This window comes from Mustela lutreola, chromosome 16 (genome assembly GCF_030435805.1).
Source record: "Mustela lutreola isolate mMusLut2 chromosome 16, mMusLut2.pri, whole genome shotgun sequence".
Classification (NCBI taxonomy): Eukaryota; Metazoa; Chordata; class Mammalia; order Carnivora; family Mustelidae; genus Mustela; species Mustela lutreola.
Window position 1 is genome coordinate 11,647,161 of NC_081305.1, and position 20,341 is coordinate 11,667,501.

The following is a 20,341-nucleotide window of genomic DNA, read 5'->3' on the forward strand; positions in this document are numbered from 1 at the left end:
TTTTATTTGGGTTTTGCAGGAGTTGGGGGGTGAGGCAGGGGTTCAGTTGGCCTGCAGAACCTCACGAACCCAGGGAATGAACTTGGTGACGCGGGTGTACACCCCTGGTGAGAATGGGTTGCACCAGCTACTGCCCCAGGATACGACGCCCACCAGGGTCCAAACTCCGTCGTTCTGGCAGACCAGGGGGCCCCCAGAGTCGCCCTGCAGGAGGATAAAGGACTGGTTTCCAAGCCGAAGTGGGGTGCCAAGGCCCCAGTGTGCCCTGACCTGCCCCAGCCCAGGTTCAGTGCAGAAAAATGACACGCCTGGGCACAGTGACTGAGCAGGAGACCCTTCAATGTGGGTCCCATGGCAGCCCCAGCTCCGTCACCAACTCCAGAGGGCCTGGGGCAGGTGGACAACCCTCTGACCCGGCCAGTGCCTGTGCAATGGGCTACAAACTCCCGGCTCCCGGGGGCTGGCGTGAGGGGGCTAAGGCCTGCAGCACGCCCAGGCCAGAGAGAGCCCTTGGGCAGAGGCCCCTGTTTCTGCAGGTCCAGGTCTGGGCTGGGGTCTGGGCAGCTGGCCTGAGCGAAGGAGCCAAGACACGCACAGAGAGGACCTGCCCTCTGGGCTGAGCAGGGGTGGCATGAGGTCCGACGGGGAGCACCAGGGTGGCAGAGCCGGGCCATACCGAGCAGGAGGACACGCCGCTGGCACCCGCGCAAACCATCACATTCGTGATCCTGCTGCCCCAGAACTTCATGCAGTCGGCGTTGGACAGGAGGGGCAGGGCCGCCTGCTGCAGCTTGTCGGGGGTCTTGTAGGCTGGAGGGACACAGCAGGCCCGGAGGGGTCAGGGCCTCTCCTTCCGCCCTGACCCCCTGGACAGTGCCACACACAGCCACTGGCCTCAAGTCAGGAGGGAAGTCGGGCCTGGAGGTGGGGCATGGCAGTGAGGGGGCCACGCTTGCCGGTGCTTCCGTGCTTCTCCGCAAGGTGGTCTTCAAGGACAGAGTGTTTAAGCTCATCTTTTTATTTTTAGGTATTTATTTATTTGACAGAGAAAGCAGAAGCAGGGGGAATGGCAGGCAGAGGGAGAGGAAGAAGCAGGCTTCCTGCTGAGCAGGGGGCCAGATTCAGGTCTCCATCCCAGGACCCTGGAATCATGACCTGAGCCGAAGGCAGACTCTTAATCGAATGAGCCACCCAGGTGTCCGCCCCCTCCAACTTTTTAAGATCTCATCTGTTTATTTGAGAGAGAGAGAGCGAAGCAGGGGGAGCAGCAGGCAGAGGGAGAGGGACAAGCATACCCTCTGCTGAGCAGGGAGCCCCACAGGAGACTGGTTTCCATCTGACCGCAGCCAGAGGTAGTCACCCAACCGACTGAGCCACCCAGGCACCCCTAAGGTCATCTCTAATCATGTTTGGTAGATTTTTCATTATGAGGGTTTTAAATAAAGGAAAGAAAGATTTATGGTTTGCGATTTACATGCGTGGAATTTAGACCAAAATCAGAATGAGGCTCCCTCCCTTCCGAAAAGGCCCTGCAAGGCCACTCACAGTTGTACTGGGTCTTGCCCCAGCCCGTGGTGGCGCAGACGGAGCCCGGGGTGAAGCTGGCATTGGCGCTGGGCAGGCACACAGGGGACACAGTGCTGGAGAGCAGGGCAGGCGTGGCCAGCTTCAGCAGGGCGATGTCGTTGGTGTCCATAATCCTGTCCCACAGTGGGTGTTCAAAAACCTGGGGAGACATGGTGGGGGCTGGGCAGAGCTCAGAGGACTTGGGGGTTGACGTGGGGAGGTAGGGACAGAGGTCTCGAGACGCAGAGGGCTCCGTGCCAGGCGGGCAGTCGTTGAGAAAGGAGCACAGATGGAGCTGCACAGGCAAAATCTCTGGAAACTGGCATTTGACACATCGGTGATCTTTAGTTTTTGTATTTTTGTGCTTTTCTACAATGAGCAAAATTTCATCTTCCCATCAGAAGCAGCATTCTGTATTTGTAAAGGAGCTTTCTCCTTGGGAAAGAAGGCTCTGGACTGAGAAGTGCAAGGGTGAGGCCCCATGGGTCGGCCAAGGTCATGTGTTCCCGCACACCCTGCCCACCTTGCCCCGCCCTCATCCCAGGCCCCCAGGGGCGGCCTCCTCGGCCACCCGCCCTCGAGGTACCTTTGCGATCCTCAACACCTGGACAGCCTCGCCATCAGAGCCGTGATCAGACACGCCAGCCACCACACGGTGGCTCTTCCTGGGGGGAGAGGAGGTGGCAGAGGGGTCTCGGGGTGCCCGGGCGCCGGGCAGGCACACGGGGGACACGGTGTGCTTTTGCCAATTGCAGGAAGCCTCGGCTGAACCTCTCCTTCCCACGAGGACATGGGGGCCTGGCTCCCCAGCTGTGCACTGAAGGCACTGGACTAGAGTGGCTCTCCTGGATGAAGCAGGGGTCCAGGGTGGCAGGGAGCACAAGGGTCGGGATTTTCTCCTGCAGGTGATGGCTCTGCCTGTGGCTAGGAGGTAGGAACAGCGTCTTCCCCACCTGCCCTTGGCCTCAGACCCTTCCCGTCAGGGCACGGTGCCTGGGATGGGGCCTGGGGAGGGAGTGAGGGCTGTTCCCTGACACCCAGGGGGCCCCTGCTGCCCGAGTCCTGGCCTCACCTGACTCTGCAGTGGGCAGCGGTGAGCACCCAGTCCTGGCTGATGAGCGAACCCCCGCAGAAGTGTAAGCCCGAGTTGGTCTGGGGAGAGGGGAGCCGGACAGTCAGCCTCGCTGCTCCTGCCTGACCATGCCCAGTCCATCCCGCCCCCTCCTCAGCTTCCCCCTCACCTGCAGGGACACCTGCCAGGGCCAGGAGCTGGGCACAGCGTCTTCCCCATTGACGATCCGGGACAGGCCACTCAGCTGAGGGTGGATGGCAGGGACCCCGCAGCCTGGGGGCCAGGGCCAGGGTAGCTGGTCAATGGACGGGGGCCGAGGAGGGAGAACTAGACGTCCAGCCTCTGTAGCCACCCAGCACCCAGCCCATCCTGACCCGGCCGGCAGCTGCCCTGGGGACCTTGTGGAGGGTCCTGGAGGCTGGGGACATCCAGAGTTAGGGACCAGAGCTAGAAGCCTGGGTCTGGAGACTCCTACATAGCCAGCTCCCCAACCCACTGTGTGCCCCAAGAGGAGCCTCCATCCTTCAAACCCAGGGTCCTGGGTTGTCGGGCTGAGACATCCTGCTTGAGTCCCGGTGCTCTCACTGCCCTCAAGTCTGCGGTAGCAGCGGAGTGTTACTCCCACCGGAACACCACAAACCCCGGAGGCTGCCAGAGTCAGGAGGACGGAAGGGACAGGGCCAAAGGGACCGGCGTGGGACACCTTCCGGAGGCCCAACTCCAGTGGCTCGGGGACGGATGTGGATGCTGGAGGAGCCCGGACGACCCCCACTTTCTGAACCAACGGAGGAGGCCAAGATGAGGCAGGTCCAGCATGACCCGTGGAGTCTGAGGGGCTCGAGGGACCTCTAGGCAGAGCAGGAGTGGGGAGCCCAGGAGAGGCACCCAGCAAGGCTGTGGAGGCCGGCAAGGGGTCAGGCGGGGCAGGTGAGGAGAGGTACTAGGACGTAGCCCTCCAGGTCCCAGCTTCTGGGAGTGGGGGTGTGGGTGTTGGGGGTGGGAGAGGCCTGGTGTGGGGCTGCCTCGCCCCCCGAACTTTGCGCTTACCGGAGCTGCCGCCAAAGAGGAGAAAGCCAAGGACAGCCCAGAGAAAGGTCATGGTGTGTGACTCAGGAGGTTGAATAGGGTCAGCCTGAAGGACCCTCAATATATTCCCCGGCCCACGAATCGCAGCCTGCCTCGCCATCCCCTTCCTTATCACGAGGCCCTGGGCTGAGAAGCACCTGGTTCCTGGGCAGGCCTGGGCAGCTGCTCCTGGGAAGGGTCCTTGGAACCACAGGTGTGTGCAGCCGGCAGCTGGCCCATCCCGCAGCTGCCCACTCCCCGGGGCGGGGCCCTGAGCACCCTGAGCCTGGCTTGGAGGGCCAGGCCCATGCTGCTTCATGGGGTGGAAGCGTGGAGCCAGGCTTGGGATAAAGACCAAAGGCAGGCCCTCCAGGTACCTCCCGCCATTCGTCCCAGTGAAGACCAATGTTCACAAGCAGAATGAGGTCTCAGGGGCCCCAACACAGAAGAGCACATCATCAATGTGTCTTTTATTGATTTATTGAACCTTCATGGGAGCAGGTCGGGAGGGATGGCAGGGTGAGGCCGGAGACTCAGTTGGCTTCCAGAATCTGCCGTACCCAGGGCATGAGCTCGGTAACGCGGGCATACACGGCAGGACTGGAGGTGGAACAGGTGCCGCTGCCCCAGGACACGATGCCCACGAGGGTCCAGGCTCCATCCTTCTGGCAGACCAAGGGACCCCCAGAGTCGCCCTACAGGGAGAGAGAAGAAGGGCTTGGATCCGCAGCCCAGGCGGCCAGGCCAAGGGGACCCTGGATGTTGTTCCAGAGCCCTGACGAGGGCCTGGCAGCCCGCGGACACATGGCACATGCCTACTGGAGGGATTATGAACGATTACAAAAGAAGCTACAGCAGCTCGTTGCGTGGTTTGTGCCCCTGAACGTCCGGGCCATCGCCTGGGACCCTGTGATAGACGCCTAATAAAGTGGTTTGGTTGACGGGGAGGAAGCACGGGTGGTGAGGGCGGGCCATGAAGCCCAACCCCGTCTGGAGACCTCTGGGCGCCATGGGCCACTACCCAGGCTGTACGCGGCACTGCTCTCGGGGGCGGGGGCATTCGGCCAGGAGTACTGCGTTTTACAACAGCTCAAGGAGGAATTCCAGGGAGAGGCTGTTGGGCCGTCTAAAGAGGCCTGTGTGTGGCTTCTACCTCCTCTCTCAGGCCAAGCCCCTGACCTGGGCTTTTGCTGGAACCCACGCCGGGCTGGGAGGGAAGGGGCTGGGGAGAGTCCAGAGACCGTACCATGCAGGAGGACACGCCACTGGCCCCGGCGCAGACCATGAGGTTGGTGATCTTGTTGCCCCAGAACTTCTTGCACTCAGTGTTGGACAGGAGGGGCAGGGTCGCCTGCTGAAGCCTGTCAGGGCCATTAGCATCTGGAAAGATAGGGGTGGCGGTCAGTGACCGCACCCTGGCCCCCCAACCCCCCGTCTCCCACCCACCCGGCTGGAGGGCGCTCACTGGTGTGTTTGGTCCGGCCCCAGCCAGTGGTGGCGCACAGGGTCCCCGCAGGGAAGTCGTCGTTCTCATTGGGCAGGCACACTGGGGACACGGTCTGGGAGAAGCGGGCGGGCGTGGCCAGCTTCAGCAGGGTGATGTCGTTGTTGACGGTGAATATGTTGAACTTGGGGTTCTTGAAGACCTGCGGGGGCAGGGGCGGGAGACTGTGGTTGGGTGGATTGGGTCCGGGAAGAGGCTGGCACAGGGCTGAACCAGGGCGCTGGGCCACCCCACATCACCCCCGTGCTTCTGTCTTCAATATGGCAACCCCTCCTGCGGCCCCAGGAGCCTGGCTCAGGCCCAGGACACCCTGCTTTCTGCTTTGCCCTGTCACAACGGGATCCCACGGAGGTTGGGAGCAGCAGGGGGTGTTCAGGCATTAGCCTGGGCACCACACTCCCCAGGGCCTGCCCCCTGTTCCACCCCAGGGTCACACCTGGACTCCAGGCCACCATACCTTGGCAATCTTCAGCACTTGGATGTCCTCAGCATCAGAGCTCTGGTCAAACTCCCCAGCCACGACCAGGTGGGAGGTTCTGGAGAGGGCCCGAGAGAGAAGGGGGTCCTGCTGTGAGGCAGGGGGCGCACACAGCAGGTGCAGGCTGCGTGTGTTAGCGTGTGTACCTGTGTGCATGTTGTCTGAGTTGTTGATCAGAGATAGGACCTCAAAATATTAGCAACTGCCCCTGGAACACCTGCCCCTACAGCCCGCTGGGTGTTTCCTTCCCGGGGACCCTTGGGAGACCGGCACGAGTCGGGTTTTCTACATGTTCCCAAACAAGGAAACCGAGGCCAAGGAGTTAAAGGTCCAGAGAGTCTCCCCCCGACCAAGGGGTTTCCTGGGGACCCTGGGTCCTCACCTGACCCCGCAGTGGGCGGCAGTGACCACCCAGTCCTCGCTGATGAGGGAGCCCCCGCAGAAGTGGAAGCCAGTGCTGTCCTGGAGGAAGACGGGGAGGAGTGTGTGTTGGCTGGACACCAGCAGCCCCCCGGGCTGACCCCAGGTGGGCCCATACCCCAGCGTGTCCCCCACTCAGGGGTAGAACTCCTCCCTTACCTGCAGGGACACCTGCCAGGGCCAGGAGCCCGGGACAGCGTCCTCTCCATTGACGATCCGGGACAAGCCACTCAGCACGGGGTGGATGGCAGGAACCCCGCAGCCTGGGGGTGGGAGCGTGGGGTAAGGGATGGGGGCCCGGGCTCCCCACTCTCCCAGGAACCCCCAGGGACAGCTCAGTCGGACGTGTGCTTCAGCTAGGACAAGCCCAGCAGGTAGGCTGCAAGGTGGTGCCTGGGCCCAAGCACAGGCTAGAGGCAGGGTCTGGGGGTGTGGGCCCAGCCCCACCACTGCCTAGCCCTACTGTTCTGAGCATCCTTCCATCTGCAGAGAGGGGGTCATATAGCTGCTACCCTCACAGAGCTGGGAGACGGATGCAGGAAGACGGGGTGCCTGGGTTGGACATCCAACTCTGGATTTCAGCTCAGGTCTTGATCTCGGGGTCCTGAGATCGGGCCCCCTGTCTGGCTCTATGCTCAGAGTAGTCTGCCTCAATCTCTCTCTCTCTCCTTCTGCCCCTCCACTCACTCAAATAAATAAATAAATTCCTAAAAAATAAAGAAAGAAAGCTACAAGAAGACTCAGCAGGCAAAGCAGGAACTTGCTCTGTTCCTGGCACAGATTAAGGGCTCCACGAACACAAGCTTGAAAGTGCTCTTTGGAGGGTCCTGAAGGGCTGGTGGAGGCCAAGCCACACCTGCCCGCCAGCTCGGCCTCTGAGCCTGACTGGGAGCCACTAGCTGTTCAGAAGAATTTTCACTCCCTCTGGACTTGGCCTGCCTATCCTCCTGTGGGCCATCCTGGTCATCCAGGCCGACTGATCCCATCCTGGTGCCCTTGTGGCGATGGGGCTGGTGAGGCCCAATGGGGGAGAGAGACGTGCTCACGCTCATAGCACCACATGCAGCTGAACAGGGAGCAGGGTCCCAGTTGCCCCATCTGGCCCCAGGATTGTAGGGGAGCAGAGACCTCCCTCCCGGTCTCTGCTGGCCCCGAACTCACCGAAGGCTGTGCTCAGGAGGGCGCAGCAGGAGAGAAGCCAGAGGAAGGCCATGGTGCTGTGGTCAGAGAGCTGTAGGGTGCCTGCCTGCGGAGCTCCCGTTATATCCCTGTGCACCAAGCTGTTATCTGCAAACCTTGAGGTGGCAGTCCCTTTCCTGGGCATGTGCCCACGGAGGTAGAATGTGCCAGAGCAGGTCTGGCTTCAGGGTGTGTGATGGCAGCAGCTGTGGCCCATGGTCCTGCTTGGGTCTGGGTCAAGGGCAAAGGTGGTTCCAAACAAGGTAGCCACGGAGAAGAGCTCAGAGAACTTGGGTTCCTCTTCCAGGAAGGGACGTCGGGACAGCAGGCAGGCCTGGGCAGGGCTGGAGCTCCAGCCTACTCTCTCATGGGCTGGAGAACCTTGGACAAGTAACTGAGCTGGTGTGTTCGTTATCCTAAAGCCCGGGTAGTGTGGTCAAGGAGGAAGGAAGAGTGGGGACCAAGGGGCAGCCGGCCAGGGCTGCGAATGTTCCTTCGGCCTTGGGATGGTCAAGAAGGCTCGGTGAGGGTCTGTTCAGTGTCTGCGGTGGTCACTTGGGCTATGTGCAGCGTGGCTCGGCGGGGCAGGCCACCCACTGCAGGCCACCCACTGCCTGTTCACAGAAGGCCGGGTCTTTTCACCCAGATGCCAGGGACCCTGGAAAGAGCATGGCGCCTCCTGGGGTTATGCTCTCAGTGGGACCTGGTGGAGGCTGGGCCAGGCAGGAGGAAATGGAGTGGGGCGGGCAGGCAAGGAGGACTGCTTCTGGTTTGTGCGACACGGTGGACAGTGGGGCCCTTGCTCAGCACTTAAGAATCCAGGGAAGGAGAAATGAGGGTGAGGGTGCGAGCGTGAGGTACAGCGTGAGTCCCGCAAAACACAAGGAAAATGATAACTCATGGCTGCATTTCATTTCCGTCGCACTGATGGTGGCTCCACACAGAACAGCTGTGCAGTCTTGGGCAGGTTATGTGACTCTCTGGTTTTGTTTCTAAGTAGTAAAATGGGGATGCTTGTCCCCATTATGAAAGGACCGCGCTAGGACCCGGCCTAACGCACGTTCCATGTTGGTTGGTCCTCTGTACTCCTTGGAATTCCGATCGGTGCCCTTGCTGCATTCTAGAAGACTGTCTAATGACAGCGAGGCGTGGCCACACTAACAGGTGGGAAAGCCGGGTACAAAGCAGGGGGCGGAGGGTGGCCCCCTCTGTGAGACCCTGCTATCCATGCAAGCCCGTTCCTCCTTTCCAGCCTGGTTTACCAGGCCCAGAGCGGGCTGGGACAAAAGAAAAGAAACACAGATTTTTCCTGCTTTTAGGAAGCATGTATGGGGAAAGGAGTGGGAGAATTTACTGAAAAGAGGGGGGAAAAAGTAAAATGTACATTCCTACCAGCTAAGGAGTTTTCATGGTTAATACCAAGGCAGGAGGGCCTCACCCAGAGGGGACATTCTGTAAGTTATAGGAGCAGGTGGAGTGCGCCACGGGACTGTGCGCAAGCCCAGGCAATGACAAGAGCGACTTGCCACTCTCTGGAGGCTTAGGGCCCTCATGAGTCTGGAAGGCAGGAGGCCCGGGGGCGCGGGGTGCGGGACCGATTCGGGCCATATTGAAGACGCAGTCGGGAGCGGCTGACCGCGATGCTGCACCTGCCAGAAAGCTAGGAGGCCGCGATTGGAGGCCTTGCAGGACCCTAGGTGGGAGGGGCGCCGCGGATGGGGGAGGGGCCGCGGTCTTGGAGCGCCGAGACCCCGCCAACCACGCGCACCTCGCGGGAGGGCGGCGGAGACCTGGGAACGCGCGCAGCTGCAGGCGGCGGCGGGGGGGCGGGCCGCACGTGCACGCACTCCCGCGGGGGGCGGGGCCCGAGGCCCTCCGGCCAGCGGCGTCGCGACCCCGGAGCCCGAGGAAGGACCCGTTGGCTCGCGCCCTTCCTTTCGACGCGGGGCTCCTCCGCCCTGGCGCGTTCAGGGCTGGGAGAGGCAGCGAAGGCGTCAGGGTCCCAAGGTGAGCCTCCGGGTGTCCCGACCCGGCTGTTCTGCCAACAAAGCTGACAGTATCGAGTATTTCCCTGGTTTCACTTTTCGCTCTTTCTAACTTCCCCCCCTCGGTTTGGAACCCTGCGTCCTGGGCTCCTGGAGCGCACCCGTCCTACTCCTGCGCACCGCAAGGGAGAAGGTATGGCCCTGGTGGCGGGTGGCGCGCCATCTCGGAAAGGCTTGACTCCGCGCGGGTCACCTCGCTGCAGGGGCGCAGCAGCTGGTGTGTTTGGCGGGCGGTGCTGAAGAAATTCCTGGAAAAGGGGGCGGGTGGCTCAGGGTGAGCCGCTCCGAGTGCGCCCTGGGAACAAACAGCGTGGGAAGGCTCTTTCCAGGGACGCCTGTGCTTTGCTGGGGACAGCCGGCCCTGAGCCAATCCCTGCCGGGCCGCCTCCTAGAATCTGGCTCCTGGTGGGGGTTGTGCGGGGCGGGTGGGGGGTGTCCAGGGGCCGCGTGGCGCGGAGGGAGTGCGTCCTTCCGCCGCTGACAGGGCTAAGACTGGGGTATGGCTCGAGGCCGAAACTCAAATGTCAGTTTCCTTAGGTGAAGGGGTCCCTCTTCCTGAAGCCCCGCCTCTCAGGAGGTCAAATCCCAGACTCTTCTTTGTATTAAAAATAACGTATATGGAAGTATAATTTACATGTGATGAGATTCACAGGTCTTAAGTGAACAGAGGGACAAACAGATGCACACACACACACACACACACACACCCCATAGTGTAACAAACACCACAACCAGGATATAAGATAATGCCATCACACCAGAAAGTTCCCTCATGCCTCTTTCCAGCAACCACCATTGTGATTTCTTTCACCACAGATTAGTTTTGCCTTTTCTAGAAATTGATATACACGGAATGGGATTATATGTTGTCTTTGTATGTGGATTCTTTTCACTCAGCCAAATGGTTTTGTGATTCACTTGTGTTCTTGGCTGGAAATGCAGGCGACGTCCAATGCACCCCACGGGGTTGGTCGGGGGACACCTGGGGGAGGCCTCTCATGGGAGCTTGGCCTTTGTGAAAGATGGTGAAGACCGCCCCAAGGGGAATGGGGCGGGGGTCTTGCTATGCCTCTGGGATGGGTGGGGTAGGTTCTGCGGAGAACTGGCTCTCTCAGAAGGCGGCCGCCCCAGGTGAGCACAGAGCATTGGTGCAGATGGAGACTGGCTCCCTCGGGCAGGGAGCACCTGTATTGGCATGAGGGGCTTCATGGAGATTTGGGGGTTCAGAGTTCTGCAGCCTTGCTCTGTCTGCCTAAGGTACCCCCCACTCCTTTCCCACCAGCTCCTTATCTGGTGGGGCTGAGTGTCTGTCAGGCTCTGTAAGCCTCCAAGCCCAAAGGCAGGCTCCATGCTTGTCTGTGTTGGTATGGTGTAAATCACGGGCCATACAATTCACCCATTTCAAGCAGATGAAGCAATGGTTTTGGGTTTATTACATCAGTTTTTAAAAATTGTGGTAAAATATATATAACATGAAATGTCCCACTTTCACCATTCAAAAAAAATTTTTAAATTAACTTATAATGTATTATTTGCCCCAGAGGTACAGGTCTGTGATTCATCAGTCTTACACAATTCCCAGCACTCGCCATAGTACATACCCTCCCCATGTCCATCCATTTTCACCCTTTTTAAGTGTACAATTCAGTGGCAGTAATTACATTCCCAATTTGCACAACCATGCTCCCTGTTCCCAAAACGTTCTCATCTCTTCAAGTGCGTCCCCTGCAGGATAACGCCAATTTTCCTCTCCCCCAGCCCTGGTAACCTCAATTTAATATATGTCTCTATGGATTTGTCCATTATGGATGTCTCACGGAACTGGAATCGTGCAGTACGTGGGCCACTGGGACCGGGTTGTGTCTTTGAGTGTGATGTTTTCAAGGTTGACCCGTGTTGTAGGATATAGCTGTACTCTGTTCTTTTTCATGACTGAGTAATATTCCAATGTGTGGCTGTGCCCAGTTCACTTATCCATTTGTCCCTGATGGACATTTGGGTTGTTTCCAGTTTTTGGCTGTTGTGAATATTGGCATACAAGTATCTGTTTGAATCCCTGCTCTTGTTTTTGAAGCGAATATGTATACCTAGGAGGGAAATTGCTGGGTTATATGATAATTCAATGTTTAACTCTTTGAGGAGCCATCATACCGTTTTCCACAGAGACTACCCGATTTTTCCATCCCCTCCAGCAGTGTGCAAGGATTCCAGTTTCTCCACATCCTTGCCAAATCCTCTTGTTTTCACTTTTAAAAAATCATCGCCATCATGCTAGGTGTGAAGCAGCATCTCACTTTTTGTGTTTTTCCTTACTTTTCAAATTGTGGTAATTTGCCGTCTGAACCATGTTGAGATGCTTCATGCCGTCTGAACCATGTTCAGCTCCATCAGTGGTATTAAGTGCTTTCCCACTGGTGTATGCCCCCACCACGTCCAGAACTCTCTTCATCTTGCTACAGTGGAGCTCTGCATCTGTTAAACTCTAACCTTCCGTTGTGTTCCCCGCCAGCCCCAGGCAGCCATCATTCTGCTAGCCGTCTGATGACTTATAAATGGGATCATAGCGAGTTTGCCTTTTCGTGACTAGCCTCTTTCACTGAGCCTGACACCCTACAGTTTTGTCCATGCTGTAGCCTGTGTGGGATTTCCTTCCTTTTTCCTTTTTTAAAGATTTTATTTATTTATTTGACACAGAGAGAGAGATCACAGTAGGCATAGAGGCAGGCAGAGCGAGAGGGGGAAGCAGGTTCCCCGCTGAGCAGAGAGCCCGATGCAGGGCTTGATCCCAGGACCCTGAGACCATGACCTGAGCCGAAGGCAAAGGCTTAACCCACTGAGCCACCCAGGCGCCCTAGGATTTCCTTCCTTTTTAAGGCCGAATGATATTCCCTTCTATACATAGAGCACCTGTTTCTGTGTTCATCTGTGGTTAGGCGTGTGTTACTCCCATGTCTTAGATACCATAGATAATGTTGGTACAAAAATGGGTGTACAAATATCTGCTTTGAATTCTTCTGGGTGCATGCGCCAAGGTGGAATTGCGAGATCATGGGGTAAATCTGTACTTTTTTGAGGAACGGACAGTGTGCGAGGGATCCCATTTCTCCACATCCTTTCTCATTCTTATTTCCTGGGTTTTTGTTTGTTTGTTTGCTTGTTTTGTTTGTTTGTTTTGGGCTTCTGTTTGCCATCCTGTATGGATATGAGCTGTATCTCACTGTGGTTTTGATGCACATCTCCCTGATGACTTGTGGTTTTCATCAGCTTCTTGTGTCCTCCTGCACCATTGGTCCAACTCCCCCGGGTTTGTGATCACTGCTGACCCTGGAGGGACTCGGTGCCACGGCCACCTGCCTCGGAGGGCCTGTTTCCGCCTGCCCTTTGGCCTCTGCCGATGCTAATTGGCGATGCCACAGCCTCACCCCGTGAGCCAGCGGGGTCTCCTCTTCTCTGACAAAGAGGTTACCCATGGACTTCTCCAGTCTGTGAGCAACACCCTCCCAGAACCCCATGTTCAGTGGGCCAGGGGACACAAGCACTACATCAGTCACGGTCTTGCCGGAAAATAGGTCGCACCCTCAAAATTGGGTTATTTTTTGTTATTTTTTAGATTTTATTTATTTATCTGACAGATAGAGATCACAAGTAGGCAGAGAGGCAGGCAGAGAGAGAGGGAAGCATGCTCCTTGCTGAGCAGAGAGCCCTACTTGGGGCTCGATCCCAGGACCCTGAGATCATAACCTGAGCCCAGGGCAGAGGCTTTTAACCCACTGAGCCACCCAGGTGCCCCTCAACATTGGGGTATTGAGTTGAATTTAAATGAAGGGAACTTTGCAAAGGTGTGGGCAGCGTTTAGGAAAAACACACAAGGTGGTGAGGTGCCCAGGGCTCTAGTCAGGGAGCTTATCATGGAGCTTGGGGGGGTGGGCAGGTTCCCCTGGGAGGTTGGGGTAGGGGGTGTCACAGTCCCTAGTCAGGGTCTCAGGAAGGCGGCCAGCGGGCCAAGCCATATACTCACACGAGACGACCCCCAGGCGCAGCGGGGTGGGGCTGGCTTCGCCACAGCCCTTTGGCAACAGCGGGACCCAGGGACACTAGTCAGAGCCTCCCCTCCCGGCTGAGAGCTGGGGCCAGCTGACCCTCTGTGGCAGCCCGCTGTGTGGAGGAGAAGGGGGAAGGGCTCAGGCAGGCACCCAGGAGGTCTTGCTGCTGCTGCTGCCACCAGGAGGGCTCAGCTCAAGGCCTGGTTGACTGTCAAAGTAGGAGACATGGCAGCAGATGGGAGTAGCCATGACCTCGGGGCTCCGAGCCTCCCCTACGCTCGTCTCTGCAACTAGGGGAGCTATCCCTGCTTTTTCAGAAGATTCCTCTTACACTCCACTGGGCCAGGAGTTTACTTGTGCAACAGACCCAAAGAGCCAGAGACTTCCAGCTCTTTCTGCTCTGGAAAAGTCCCTGAGGTAAGGAAAATACAGTTGGCTGGGCTACCTGCTTGGAATGAGGGAAGGAAAAAAAGAAAAAAACCGCAGCAAATGTAAATGACCCTGACGTGGACCCTAACTTTGGACTCCTCACACTCGCAGCCAAGGTGGACACTGGACTGGGAACCCCCCCCACCCAGGGCGCGGGAGGGGCACACAGCGGGGGGTGTCGAAAAGCTTCAGGCCTGGTGGCTCTCTATGTTCCTGGAAATGTGGCTCCCTCAAATGTGGCTCCCTCCGCTAGCCCTAGAGGCGGGGTCCCTCTGGAAGCCTGCCCCGCCCGTGGCCACTGTCCCCACAGGTCAGAGCCCCTGCCTCTGCCCCGGGAAGCCTTTGGAACAAACTCCATGCCGAGCACACACAGACCAAGACAAAGCCTCCAGGCCGCTGGATCAGGAGCAGTGACCTGCGTCGCTCGCTCTGGCAGGCCTCTCCCGGGGTGATGCAGGCCTGGGGAGCACAGTGTCCAGAAGCCTCGGGAGGAGACCCCTCTGGCCACCCCTAGCTTTCCTGACAAACCGGCTCAGGGCTGAAGCCCAGACCACCTTCCAGAACCACAGCGCTCTCCTTGCCCTGCCTGGACAATGGGACTCACCACGTCATATTTCTGTCATTTTGGTGTGTGACTCTGTCACTAGGCTTCGGGGCTTATGAGGACAGGGGCGCCATGTGCTACGTGCCCGGGAGCCCCCAGCCCAGTGTCTACACCAGGATCTGCCGAGAGGTCACCGGGTCCCTACTTGTGGCAAGCGTATCACCATCCTATTACCCGCCCCTTCCTTTTCTCAGTGTTCTGGGATCATCACCATGGTTTCTGTTGTTTCCCTGTGGATCATTTAATGGCGTGGAACCAGTGCCCGATTTTACGGGACATGGAGCTGTCTACAGTGACTAGTTCCTTACGCTGTGAGTTACCGAAGAAAGAGACCGAGTTGAGCCCTGGGCTAGGGGCACGATGGCCTGTCAATGTGTTTGCTCACCTAGAACCTGCTTGTGGCCTCCGTGAAGGCAATATCCGCACCCCACACACCCCCTCAGCTACGCTCAGGAGCTTCCTGGCTGGGCTGGTTTGAAGGGGACCCCCTCGATGACCTGGACCACCTGTACAACACTTCTAGATAATATTGCGCTGAAAATACTTTTCTTTTCTCCAAGACTTTATTTTATTAATTTATTTGACAGACAGATATCCTAAATAGGCAGACAGGCAGGCAGAGACAGGGAGGGGAGCAGGCTCCGCGATGAGCAGAGAGCCCGATGTGGGGCTCGATCCCAGGACTCTGGGATCATGACCTGAGCCAAAGGCCGACTCTTAATTGAATGAACCACGCAGAGGTCCACTCCCTCCAACTTTCTAAGTTCTTATCGATTTATTAGAGAGAGACAGAGCAAAGCAATGGGAGCAGCAGGCAGAGGGAGAGGGACAAGCAGACCCTCTGCTGAGCAGGGAGCCCCACAGGAGACTGGTTTCCATCTGACCCCAGCCAGAGGCAGTTGCCCAACCGAGTGAGCCACCCAGGCACCCCTAGGCTGGAGGGACACAGCAGGCTCGGAGGGGTCAGGGCCTCCATCTGCTACAAACCGTGCTGGGACATCCTGCTTGAGTCCCGGTGCTCTCACGGCCCCCAATTCTGCGATAGCAGCGGAGTGTTACTCCCACCGGAACAGCACAGACCCCGGAGCCTGCCGGAGTCAGGAGGATGGAAGGAGCAGGGCCAAAGGGACCGGCGTGGGAGACCTTCCGGAGGCCCAACGCCAGTGGCTTGGGGACGGATGTGGATGCTGGAGGAGTCTGGACGACCCCCCTTTCTGAGACAATGGATGAGGCCAAGATGAGGCAGGTCCAGCATGACCCGTGGAGTCTGAGGGGCTCGAGGGACCACTAGGTAGACAGGAGTGGGGAGCCCAGGAGAGGCACCCAGCGAGGCTGAGAGGGGAGCCCGCGGGGCGGCGGGAGGTCAGGTGGGGCAGGTGAGGAGAGGTGCTAGGACTTGGCCCTCTAGGGCCCAGCTTCTGCGAGTGTGGGTGTTGGGGGTGGGAGAGGCCTGGTGTGGGGCTGCCTCGCCCCCCGAACTTTGCGCTTACCGGAGCGCCAAAGAGGAGAAAGCCAAGGACAGCCCAGAGAAAGGTCATGGTGTGTGACTCAGGAGGTTGAATAGGGTCAGCCTGAAGGACCCTCAATATATTCCCCGGCCCACGAATCGCAGCCTGCCTCGCCATCCCCTTCCTTATCACGAGGCCCTGGGCTGAGAAGCACCTGGTTCCTGGGCAGGCCTGGGCAGCTGCTCCTGGGAAGGGTCCTTGGAACCACAGGTGTGTGCAGCCGGCAGCTGGCCCATCCCGCAGCTGCCCACTCCCCGGGGCAGGGCCCTGAGCGCCCTGAGCATGGCTTGGAGGGCCAGTCCCATGCTGCTTGCCGGGGTGGAAGCGTAGAGCCAGGCATGGGAGCCATGGTCCTGTATCATCTCTTGGGAGCAAGACCAAAGGCAGGCCCTCCAGGTACCTCCCGCCATTCGTTCCAGGGAAGACCAATGTTCACGAGCAGAATGAGGTCTCAGGGGCCCCAACACAGAAGAGCACATCATCAATGTGTCTTTTATTGATTTATTGAATCTTCATGGGAGCAGGTCCGCAGGGATGGCAGGGTGAGGCCGGAGACTCAGTTGGCTTCCAGAATCTGCCGTACCCAGGGCATGAGCTCGGTAACGCGGGCATACACGGCAGGACTGGAGGTGGAACAGGTGCCGCTACCCCAGGACACGATGCCCACCAGGGTCCAGCGTCCATCCTTCTGGCAGACCAAGGGACCCCCAGAGTCGCCCTACAGGGAGAGAGACCAGGGGCTTGGATCTGGCAGCCCAGGCGGCCTTGCCCAGGGGACCCTGGACGTTGTTCCAGAGCCCTGACGAGGGCCTGCCAGCCCGCGGACACATGGCACATGCCTACTGGAGGGATTATGAACGATTACAAAAGAAGCTACAGCAGCTCCTTGCGTGGTTTGTGCCCCTGAACGTCTGGGCCATTGGCTGAGAACCTGTGATAGACGACTAATAAAGTGGTTTGGTTGACAGGGAGGAAGCACAGGTGGTGTGGGCGGGCCATGGAGCCCAAGCCCATCTGGAGACCTCTGGGCGCCATGGGCCACTACCCAGGCTGTACGCGGCACTGCTCCCGGGGGCGGGGGCGTTCATCCAGGAGAACTGCGTTTTTACAACAGCTCAAGGAGGAATTCCAGGGAGAGGGTGTCGGGCCGTCTAAAGAGGTCTGTGTGTGGCTTCTACCTCTTCTCTCTGGCCAGGCCCCTGACCTGGGCTTTTGCTGGAACCCACGCCGGGCTGGGAAGGAAGGGCCCGGGGAGAGCCCAGAGACCGTACCATGCAGGAGGACACGCCACTGGCCCCGGCGCAGACCATGAGGTTGGTGATCTTGTTGCCCCAGAACTTCTTGCACTCGGTGTTGGACAGGAGGGGCAGGGTCGCCTGCTGAAGCCTGTCAGGGCCATTGGCATCTGGAAAGATAGGGGTGGCGGTCAGTGACCGCACCCAGGGCCCCCAAACCTCCGTCTCCCACCCACCCGGCTGGAGGGCGCTCACTGGTGTGTTTGGTCAGGCCCCAGCCAGTGGTGGCGCACAGGGTCCCCGCAGGGAAGTCGTCGTTCTCATTGGGCAGGCACACGGGGGACACGGTCTGGGAGAAGCGGGCGGGCGTGGCCAGCTTCAGCAGGGTGATGTCGTTGTTGACGGTGAATATGTTGAACTTGGGGTTCTTGAAGACCTGCGGGGGCAGGGGCGGGGGGCTGTGGTTGGGGTCCGGGAAGAGGCTGACATGGGGCTGAACCAGGGCGCTGGGCCACCCCAGATCACCCCCGTGCTTCTATCTTCAATATGGCAACCCCTCCTGCGGCCCCAGGAGCCTGGCCCAGGCCCTGGACACCCTGCTTTCTGCTTTGCCCTGTCACAACGGGATCTCGTGGAGGTTGGGAGCAGCTGGGGGTGTTCAGGCATTAGCCTTGGCACCACACTCCACAGGGCCTGCCCCCCGCTCTAGCCCAGGCACATCTGGACTCCAGGCCACCATACCTTGGCAATCTTCAGCACTTGGATGTCCTCAGCATCAGAGCCCTGGTCAAACTCCCCAGCCACGACCAGGTGGGAGGTTCTGGAGAGGGCCCGAGAGAGAAGGGGGTCCTGCTGTGAGGCAGGGGGCACACACAGCAGGTGCAGGCTGCGTGTATTAGTGTGTGTACCTGTGTGGTCTGAGTTGTTGATCAGAGATAGGACCTCAATATATTAGCAACTGCCCCTGGAACACCTGCCCCTACAGCCCGCTGGGTGTTTCCTTCCCAGGGACCCTTGGCACGAGTCGGTTTTTCTACATGTTCCCAAACAAGGAAACTGAGGCCCAAGGAGTTAAAGGTCCAGAGAGTCTCCCCCCGACCAAGGGGTTTCCTGGGGACCCTGGGTCCTCACCTGACCCCGCAGTGGGCGGCAGTGACCACCCAGTCCTCGCTGATGAGGGAGCCCCCGCAGAAGTGGAAGCCAGTGCTGTCCTGGAGGAAGACGGGGAGGAGTGTGTGTTGGCTGGACACCAGCAGCCCCCCGGGCTGACCCCAGGTGGGCCCATACCCCAGCGTGTCCCCCACTCAGGGGTAGAACTCCTCCCTTACCTGCAGGGACACCTGCCAGGGCCAGGAGCCCGGGACAGCGTCCTCTCCATTGACGATCCGGGACAAGCCACTCAGCACGGGGTGGATGGCAGGAACCCCGCAGCCTGGGGGTGGGAGCGTGGGGTAAGGGATGGGGGCCCGGGCTCCCCACTCTCCCAAGGACCCCCAGGGACAGCTTAGTCGGACGTGTGCTTCAGCCCAGACAAGCCCAGCAGGTTGGCTGCAAGGTGGTGGCTGGGCCCAAGCACGGGCTGGAGGCAGGGTCTGGGGGTGTGGGCCCAGCCCCACCACTGCCTAGCCCTACTGTTCTGAGCATCCTTCCATCTGCAGAGAGGGGGTCATATAGCTGCTACCCTCACAGAGCTGGGAGACGGATGCAGGAAGACGGGGTGCCTGGATGGACATCCGAATCTGGATTTCAGCTCAGGTCTTGATCTCGGGGTCCTGAGGTCGGGCCCCCTATCTGGCTCTATGCTCAGAGTAGTCTGCCTCAATCTCTCTCTCTCTCCTTCTGCCCCTCCACTCACTCAAATAAATAAATAAATTCCTAAAAAATAAAGAAAGAAAGCTGCAAGAAGACTCAGCAGGCAGAGCAGGAACTTGCTCTGTTCCTGGCACAGATTAAGGGCTCCACGAACACAAGCTTGAAAGTTGTGTTTCGAGGGTCCTGAAGGGCTGGTGGAGGCCAAGCCGCACCTGCCCGCCAGCTCGGCCTCTGAGCCTGACTGGGAGCCACTAGCTGTTCAGAAGAATTTTCACTCCCTCTGGACTTGGCCTGCCTATCCTCCTGTGGGCCATCCTGGTCACCCAGGCCGACTGATCCCATCCTGGTGCCCTTTTGGCGATGGGGCTGGTGAGGCCCAGTGGGGGAGAGAGAGGTGCTCTAGCTCACAGCACCACATGCAGCTGAACAGGGAGCAGGGTCCCTGTTGCCCCATCTGGCCCCAGGATTGTAGGGGAGCAGAGACCTCCCTCCCGGTCTCTGCTGGCCCCGAACTCACCGAAGGCTGTGCTCAGGAGGGCGCAGCAAGAGAGAAGCCAGAGGAAGGCCATGGTGCTGTGGTCAGAGTGCTGTAGGGTGCCTGCCTGCGGAGCTCCCGTTATATCCCTGTGCACCAAGCTGTTATCTGCAAACCTTGAGGTGGCAGTCCCTTTCCTGGGCATGTGCCCACGGAGGTAGAATGTGCCAGAGCAGGTCTGGCTTCAGGGTGTGTGATGGCAGCAGCTGTGGCCCATGGTCCTGCTTGGGTCTGGGTCAAGGGCAAAGGTGGTTCCAAACAAGGTAGCCACGGAGAAGAGCTCAGAGAACTTGGGCTTCCTCTTCCAGGAAGGGACGTCGGGACAGCAGGCAGGCCTGGGCAGGGCTGGAGCTCCAGCCTACTTTCTCATGGGCTGGAGAACCTTGGACACGTAACTGAGCTGGTGTGTTCGTTATTCTAAAGCCCTGGGCAGTGTGGTCAAGGAGGAAGGAAGAGTGGGGACCAAGGGGCAGCCGGCCAGGGCTGCGAATGTTCCTTCGGCCTTGGGATGGTCAAGAAGGCTCGGTGAGGGTCTGTTCAGTGTCTGCGGTGGTCACTTGGGCTATGTGCAGCGTGGCTCGGCGGGGCAGGCCACCCACTGCCTGTTCACAGAAGGCCGGGTCTTTTCACCCAGATGCCAGGGACCCTGGAAAGAGCATGGCGCCTCCTGGGGTTATGCTCTCAGTGGGACCTGGTGGAGGCTGGGCCAGGCAGGAGGAAATGGAGTGGGGCGGGCAGGCAAGGAGAACTGCTTCTGGTTCGTGCGACACGGTGGACAGTGGGGCCCTTGCTCAGCACTTAAGAATCCAGGGAAGGAGAAATTTGAGGGTGAGGGTGTGAGCGTGA

General features: G+C 59.0%; 3 protein-coding genes across 3 annotated transcripts; all 3 read right to left on the reverse strand.

Annotated features, from left to right (window-relative positions):
* Window positions 1–42: 42 nt before the first annotated feature.
* LOC131818713 (chymotrypsinogen B-like) lies at window positions 43–3,737 on the reverse strand. Its single transcript, XM_059153352.1, has 7 exons — window positions 3,686–3,737; window positions 2,808–2,911; window positions 2,639–2,718; window positions 2,153–2,231; window positions 1,546–1,726; window positions 677–810; window positions 43–204 (listed from the first exon to the last, which is right to left on the reverse strand). The coding sequence occupies exons 1-7, from the start codon at window positions 3,735–3,737 to the stop codon at window positions 43–45; spliced, it is 792 nt and encodes a 263-aa protein (XP_059009335.1).
* A 427-nt stretch (window positions 3,738–4,164) lies between these two features.
* On the reverse strand, window positions 4,165–7,350 carry LOC131817947 (chymotrypsinogen 2-like). The gene is made up of 7 exons (XM_059151873.1): window positions 7,267–7,350; window positions 6,265–6,368; window positions 6,068–6,147; window positions 5,665–5,743; window positions 5,169–5,349; window positions 4,950–5,083; window positions 4,165–4,398 (listed from the first exon to the last, which is right to left on the reverse strand). The coding sequence occupies exons 1-7, from the start codon at window positions 7,316–7,318 to the stop codon at window positions 4,237–4,239; spliced, it is 792 nt and encodes a 263-aa protein (XP_059007856.1). The 5' UTR covers window positions 7,319–7,350; the 3' UTR covers window positions 4,165–4,236.
* Window positions 7,351–16,375: 9,025 nt separating this feature from the next.
* On the reverse strand, window positions 16,376–19,564 carry LOC131818063 (chymotrypsinogen 2-like). Its single transcript, XM_059152129.1, has 7 exons — window positions 19,478–19,564; window positions 18,477–18,580; window positions 18,280–18,359; window positions 17,890–17,968; window positions 17,404–17,584; window positions 17,185–17,318; window positions 16,376–16,631 (listed from the first exon to the last, which is right to left on the reverse strand). The coding sequence occupies exons 1-7, from the start codon at window positions 19,527–19,529 to the stop codon at window positions 16,470–16,472; spliced, it is 792 nt and encodes a 263-aa protein (XP_059008112.1). The 5' UTR covers window positions 19,530–19,564; the 3' UTR covers window positions 16,376–16,469.
* Window positions 19,565–20,341: the final 777 nt, after the last annotated feature.

Excerpts from the sequence above, each read along its gene's own strand:
- LOC131818063 (XM_059152129.1), bottom strand. The coding sequence starts at position 19,529 with ATGGCCTTCCTCTGGCTTCTCTCTTGCTGCGCCCTCCTGAGCACAGCC. Across the intron at positions 17,585-17,889 it reads AAGTGCTGAAGATTGCCAAG|GTCTTCAAGAACCCCAAGTT; the intron begins GTATGGTGGCCT and ends CTGCCCCCGCAG. Across the intron at positions 17,319-17,403 it reads GGGCCTGACCAAACACACCA|ATGCCAATGGCCCTGACAGG; the intron begins GTGAGCGCCCTC and ends CTATCTTTCCAG.
- LOC131817947 (XM_059151873.1), bottom strand. The coding sequence starts at position 7,318 with ATGGCCTTCCTCTGGCTTCTCTCCTGCTGCGCCCTCCTGAGCACAGCC. Across the intron at positions 6,148-6,264 it reads CCTGGCAGGTGTCCCTGCAG|GACAGCACTGGCTTCCACTT; the intron begins GTAAGGGAGGAG and ends GTCTTCCTCCAG. Across the intron at positions 5,744-6,067 it reads GCCGCCCACTGCGGGGTCAG|AACCTCCCACCTGGTCGTGG; the intron begins GTGAGGACCCAG and ends GGCCCTCTCCAG.
- LOC131818713 (XM_059153352.1), bottom strand. The coding sequence starts at position 3,737 with ATGACCTTTCTCTGGGCTGTCCTTGGCTTTCTCCTCTTTGGCGGCAGC. Across the intron at positions 2,912-3,685 it reads CCTCTTTGGCGGCAGCTCCG|GCTGCGGGGTCCCTGCCATC; the intron begins GTAAGCGCAAAG and ends CCTGGCCCCCAG. Across the intron at positions 205-676 it reads GCGGCGTGTCCTCCTGCTCG|GGCGACTCTGGGGGCCCCCT; the intron begins GTATGGCCCGGC and ends ATCCTCCTGCAG.